The following is a 7,037-nucleotide window of genomic DNA, read 5'->3' as shown; positions in this document are numbered from 1 at the left end:
TATGCCTCCGCCACATTGGGCCGGACCTATGATGTTAGAGTAGGAATAATCTTGTGTATATATGTAGTGGCTACGATCTCGAACGTTGCGGTGTTCGCTAAGTGGTTTCGAGTTGAGCTAGAGTTTGTAATAGAACTTTTAGAACTTGATTGTTTCCTAAGCCACGTCGGGCGGAGACCTACGATATCTCGAGAGGATAATTAATTATTAAAATATTTTGTGTCAAAGTATTCACCAGCATACGTTGCTGACATATTTTTATATAATGTTTTACAGGTAATCAAGATTGAATGTTTGGAGATGATGGATATCCATTAGACGATCTGATGGCTCAGTCACAGTTTTATTATTAAAATAATGTAAATTATGGTTTTTCTTCTTCAAACACTTTTGTAACAACTAACGGGTGTTTAATCCCTGACTTTAGGAATATATTAATATTTTAATCACAACCTTTGCTTTACAACCTTAAACTCTGATATATTTATAAAACAGGTACCAACTATTGGTCAAACTTCTAGCCCTAAGTTGGGGTGTAACAAAAGCTAACAGAAAATAAAAACAATAGCCGCGGTGGTAGTGGCGATGGTGATTGTGGTCAGGTGTCGGTGGTGGCTGTGACAATGGTGGAGACGACGATGGTGGTGGTAGCACAACAATGATGGTGATGGTGGTGGCGTTGGTCAGGCAATAGTTAGGTGGTGGCGACAATCAGGTAGTAGTTAGGTGGTGGAGGTGGAGGCGGGTTGTGGGTGATCAAGCGGTGGCGATGGTGGTGGTGGTGGTGGTGGGGGAATTTAGGTGGTGGTGGTGGCGGTGGCGGCTGTGATGGTAGTCGAGTGGTGGTGGTTGTGGAGACAGTAATAGTGGTGGCAGTGGTGGTAGGATTTAGGTTGTGGCAGTTGTGAGGTGGTGTTGTCTAGAGAGTAGAGTGAATAAGGAATGAAATGAAAACAAATGAGTGGACATGAATTGTTTTGATGGTATGGTTGATTTTATTCCATTAATTAACCAAATACTATTTTTTTCATTTTATCACATTGATTCATTCAAGGGATGACAATCTTGACCCAAACCATTTAAATGGGTCAATTTGGGTTGTTTTAAAAATTAAATGGGTTGGTTTTGGTGAAATATTTTAACTAAATGGGTCAACACGAGGCCATTTGAAATTTCATCTTGTTATTTTTGGGTTAAAATGAGTCGACAAATTCAAAGAAATAGGTCAATGTGGATTGGTGTCGTAAGGAAATGTGGCAGGTTTCGGATTGAAATGAGTTTTCACACGAGACAAGTTTTGGCATGAAACGGGTTTCAGATTGGAGTGGGTTCGGTTCAGGTTTCAGGCCAACACGAGTTTTCACACGGGAAAGGTTGGATTTTGGTTTCTTTTTGTTCAATTCCGAAATCATTTTTTTTGTTTCATTTTTGTTTGTTTTTTCAGTTTCGTTTTTGTTCGGTATCAATTTTTTTAGTTTTGTTTTAATTGATTTTTTCGATTTCGATTGACTTGGTTCGGTTTTGGATTTTTGTTTCATTTTTAACAATTTTTCACTTTTGGTTCGATTTCTCGATGGTTTTTTAATTATATTTATTTTTTTATGGGATCGAGGAGAACAAAATAAACATTTTAGTTTTTGTAATTTTTTGCTTTTGATTTATATTATTATTATTATTGATTTTTTTTGAGGGGTTTTTTTATCTTAATAGAAACCTCTCAGAACAAAATTTAAAAAAAAAACATAACTTAAACTATTAATAATAAACAAAAAATCTAAACACACTAAATGTCCCACCGTTATCCTCGTTCAAAATAAAAAAACAAAACTTGTTTCGACCCAAACCAAAACAATCTTTTTTTTAATTCACCCATTTTGACCTAAACCCGTTTCAATCAATGACTCGTTTCAACCCATGTCCCGACCCGACCCAACCCATTTACCACCTCGGTTCAGGGAATATTTCATTATATTCCCCATCTTATCCCTGCATATCAAACGCGGCTTAACTCCGATAGTTTTATAACGAAAGTAGAAGCTATGCCTTGAGAATATATACCTGAACTCCCTCTTTACAAAATTCTTATTACACAATATAATACTATTGAAAAATATCTTAAAACCCTCACCATCTACTCAACTTCCATGCAACATTTTCCTACACTTGCAACGTTAAACGAAACTTCCCGCCAAAAACTCTTCGCAGTGTCACATTCCTCAATATTAATCAGGCCTCTACAGGCGGGCTAATTTCATGAAAGCCGTTCCTTTCATTTCAACTATAAGTAAGCGAAATCTTGATCCACTATAATGTTAAGGAATTGTTCCAAGAATGAATGTGATCGTGTAAACAAGAAGAAACATAAAATCGTTGTTGTATCGACCTAGTTAGTACAAATACAAACGCATTAGGTGCAAGGAATAAAAAATAAAAAAATTTAATGATAAAAGAAGGAAAAGTTTGAAGAAATTAATATACCTTTTTGTCCCGAAGTTGCTGCAGGAAGTGCAGGAATCTTAACAGCTGCATGACCAAAAAGAGATTTACAATTACAGCACATGAAAATATATGGAACCCGTTTAGAAAAATGGATCGTGTTCGGTTTGACCTGTTTAATTGTACTGGTCGTGTTGAGTTGGGGTTGACCCGTCTAACGACTCTAACCTGTTTAGTTAAACAAGTCAACCCAATGACCCATTTAACCAATTTTTTTTACAATTCGTAACTCGATTAACACTACAAGTTGATTATCACCAGCTGACCCGTTTGACACGCTTAAACAAATGGGTCAAACTGCTCATGTTTGGGTTACACGCTTTTAAGTGTGTTCGGGTTAGGGTTGATGGTTTTGACACCAACAAAAATATAGGTCGTGTTCGGGTTGAACAATTCAAATGGGCAACAAACCTTAATTTTGACCATTCATAATTTTTAATCCCTATGATTGTTTTCACACATCACCCTCCTACAGACCCTAATTTTGACTCATGTGCTTTTTAAAACCAAGGATATGACAACACTGAAGTTGAAAACAAGTGTGATTTCGGGGGCAGAAACGTACTTTTGTTGCAAGATGACGGGGCCGGATGTGAAACCGAAGGCCAAGTTGCAGGAATGTGATCATTGAGATCACAAAGGAAGCTCACCCGTGATCGATCAAACGTTGCATCAGAAGGCAAGCTTGGAAGAAGGCACCCCGACTCTATTTCATCAATTATAACAAGTTAGATATTTGACTAGTGATCAAACATTTCTAAAACATACTATTTTTAAATACTGCTAAAGAGATTACTATAATTACCTTGCATTCCATTTGCTATGGTTGGGTTGAAGATTCCAACATGTCAAGAAATTATATAAACTATGAGCATCGAGTAATATTATCGAAAAGGTTCATGTCAAATAAATGGAATAAAAACACAAACCTTGGAGGGAGAAATCTTGAAGGGTTATATGACAAAGATCATAAACATCGTTGCTAATATTTTCCTTTTGTAACTTCTTCCCAAGTGAAGCCGCACAATTCATCGCTTGCAAATTGGTTAAAAAGCTCTGCTTTTGCAAGTGAGATACATAACTTCCCATTGCACGACAACATGTTGTCCTGTTGCTAATCTCGTCTCCACAACCTTGTGCGACGGGTCGAACATTTGGTAAAACCAACGGGCAAGCTGAAATCAACATAACAATTTGTGTTTAGCCATTTAGTTGCAAAATAATAATGATGGTAACAGATGGCCATTCATACCAGTACATATTGTCCGCACTGTCCACTACTGTACTTAACAAATATTTGATAAATTCCCATTTTTTTAACTATTAAATACGTCTAAGAATTGATTTTTTTTTCATATTTGTGAACAAGCCAAATATCCCACTTGTGACGAGGTAACATTAATCACAAGTTTAACAGGGATAACATAATAAAAAATAATTCTTTACTAAATAAATCCATCGACTACCCTTGATATCATTTTATGAAATATCTACACCTTCTTTGTAGGGGTAAAATTGTCATAAACTAAAAACTCACTTAAACTTGGTATATATACGAAATTCTCCATATTTTGAAGTAATTTTAAACATTGTATTAAGTATGATTGACTCACCTTTATTAAGATTGCAACTAGCTAAACCTCTAAGGACTTCTTTGGCTTGTAAAGGTTCAAGTTTACTTGCTAACCATCTCAAAACAATACTTTTGCAATCTTCAATCACCCGAGTTGAAACATCAGAAGAAACTGAAGCAAGATCTTCTGCAGCTTCCGATATAGCATTTAGACACGTTTCCTGACAACACTCGTTAACGACATCAATCTTTCCACAATTAGCCAGAATCTTGGATGTGTTGACCGTTTTTTCAAACTGGTCAACAAATTTAACCTGGCAAGAAGCTTCGGTCAGGTTTGACGGGCCAATGGAACATATGTGCTGCAAACTGTTGTCTGCACCTTGACCCGTGAGGATTTGGTCAAAGTCAGAAAGACAGTGGCTCGCGTGAGTCGAGTTTAGAGAAAGTCTTTTGGTTTTTTGACTCGATTGACCGATGAGGATCGTGAGAGTTGCTTCGAATTGTGGGCAGCATACAACGTTCGCAAGGTACGGTGCGAATACCGTGAAACAATCGATTGCGGTAATTGTTATCATGCTATCTGTTGTGTTAAAGTCTAGCGTACAAAGGCCTGAAAATAGAAAAAGACTTACAATTTTTTTTTAACTGATTATTTTTATTTGAAAATTTTGATTATTGTGGAAATAGCATAGTTTCTGTAAGCATACATAACTTGATTACAATATGTAGATACTATTAACCATCGATTCAGTTTTTGGTTCGGATTTGGGTTATATCTCATTCCAAAACCGAGCCGTATATTGGATTTATGACCCAAAATTCATTGTTTTGTGCTAAAAGTTTCAAGCCCAAATCCAATTATAAGGGGTTTATCAAAAGTTATAGGTCGAATTTCAATATTTTGGGCCAAAAGTTCTAAGCCCATATTCATTAATAAGGGGTTAACAAAAGGTAGAGGCCCAGTTTCAATATTTTGGGCCAAAAGTTTCAAGCACAAATTCATTAATAGGGGGCTAATAAAGTTTTAGGCAAAAAGTATGAGGCCCAATCTCAATATTTTGGGCCAAAAATTTCAAGCCCGGATTCACCAATAAGGGGTTAACAAAAATTTGAGGCCCCATTTCAATATTTTGGGCGAAAAGTTACAAGCCCGTATTCATTAGTAAGGTGCTAACAAAGGTTTTAAACAAAAAGTTTGAGGCCTAATCTCAATATTCTGGGCCAAAAGTTTAAGCCCGAAATCATTATTCCTATTAAGCGACTGTTTGAAGGCCAATATCAATATTTTAGTCCAAAAGCTTTTGTCCGGGTTCAATAAAAAGCGTTTCACAAAAGTTTGTTGCCGAATTTCAATATTTTGGGCCGAAAGTTTCAAGCTCAAATTCATCAATAAGAGGTAAACAGGCATTTTAGGCAAATTGTTTTGAGGCCCAATTTTCTAATATTTTGTGCCAGTTTTCAAACCCAAACATTTTAAGTCCAAATGTGAAACCGAAAACTGCCCATAAGCAAACCCATACGCAATACCAAAAAAGCAAAATTTCGGTTTTGATTTGGTCTGAGCCCAAAACTGACCAATGCACACTCCTACTGATATGCCCGTTATGCCACCATTAAATAAAGAGGGTGTGTGAAACAAACCTGATAACTTTGGGGCGGTGCTATGTGTGATTATAAATGGAGACAGCGGAGATGGCGCAATAAGAGGATAAAGAGGTTGAGGATTTCCAGTAGGAGATATCATAGGCAACAAGTTATCCACTTTTTGGTCAAATGTAAGTGAGTTTTGCAGCGAGGTGCAATGAGAGTCATTGAAACCTGTTACAATGATCTTGTGCCAATTAAAAAAATTCAACATTTGTAGTAGTTTTTGTGCTTAATTGACATACATAATTGGGATCTTTCTAGCATTTCGATTTGTTACATTTGTAACTTGTAACAGTTATTGTTATTGAATTTTGAAGTTGAGGCTATGCCGATAAAGTATAAACGAACCGAATGTTCATGAACTATTCGATAGGAAGTCCGTTATTATAAACGAACGAACATGAACAGCATTTGTGTCCATTTAACTAAACGAACAAACGTGGACACATGTTTTGTAACTTTTGTTCATTCATTTATGTTTGTTTATTTAAGTTTGTTTACGTTTGTGAACTGCTCATTTAGGTTTATATAATTAAACAAACGAACACGAACATGGCCATTTTCTTTTAAAAAAAAACTTGTTCGATTATATGTCTGCGTTCAGTTAAAGTTAAACAAACGAACACGAACATGCCCTTAGTTGGATCGTTTACAAGCCTAGGAGTTGAGACTTACTAGTTTGACTATAGAAAGTCAAAACCCTAGAATTAGTTTTCCTTCAATGGAACAATTAACCATAAATCTTAAAGCATCCAATCAAGTAGCAAACATTATTAATAAAGTAACTAATTAATTAATACGCGAATCTATTACAACTTACAGTGAATCAGCAGAAATAATAAAGAAATCTTGAGATTGAGCTTCTGAGGTTCGATTTGCCTCATGTTTGATGGGTTCTTATTTCAAATCAAAATGTGAATTTGTTTTTGTTGTAAATGAAAATGCAAAATTAATGAGAGTTGAATTTTGGAAGCATTTTTAGGGAATATAGAAGTGGGGAGGTGTAATGAGATGCAAAGGTGTATGGAAGATGGCAGTAATTAAGTTGTTGCTGTGCATTTATGTCATGACCCCACCTATAAACAATAATAATAATAATAATAATAATAATAATAATAATAATAATAATAATAATAATAATAATAATAATAATACAAGGCGCGTGTCATGACGAGTGGAAAACAAACCCGTTAACCTTAGAAAATCTTAACGCTATTGATAACGTAAACAAAAAGAAAAAATAAACTACTAAAGTATAACAACATCAAACCTAAATTTAGTAATCAAAAACTCGTAACATAGTGCTTACATGTATAAA

General features: G+C 35.4%; 1 protein-coding gene across 1 annotated transcript; it reads right to left on the bottom strand.

Annotated features, from left to right (window-relative positions):
* Positions 1-2,126: 2,126 nt before the first annotated feature.
* LOC143546432 (putative GPI-anchored protein At1g61900) lies at positions 2,127-6,721 on the bottom strand. Its single transcript, XM_077038101.1, has 8 exons — positions 6,540-6,721; positions 5,714-5,890; positions 4,110-4,682; positions 3,426-3,671; positions 3,302-3,316; positions 3,062-3,202; positions 2,479-2,523; positions 2,127-2,383 (listed from the first exon to the last, which is right to left on the bottom strand). The coding sequence occupies exons 1-8, from the start codon at positions 6,601-6,603 to the stop codon at positions 2,313-2,315; spliced, it is 1,332 nt and encodes a 443-aa protein (XP_076894216.1). The 5' UTR covers positions 6,604-6,721; the 3' UTR covers positions 2,127-2,312.
* Positions 6,722-7,037: the final 316 nt, after the last annotated feature.

Source organism: Bidens hawaiensis, unplaced genomic scaffold, assembly GCF_021521415.1.
Source record: "Bidens hawaiensis isolate Kalapana, Puna unplaced genomic scaffold, B.hawaiensis_p1.1 tig00014339_1, whole genome shotgun sequence".
Taxonomy (NCBI): Eukaryota; Viridiplantae; Streptophyta; class Magnoliopsida; order Asterales; family Asteraceae; genus Bidens; species Bidens hawaiensis.
This window is presented reverse-complemented; position numbering and strand designations above follow the sequence as displayed.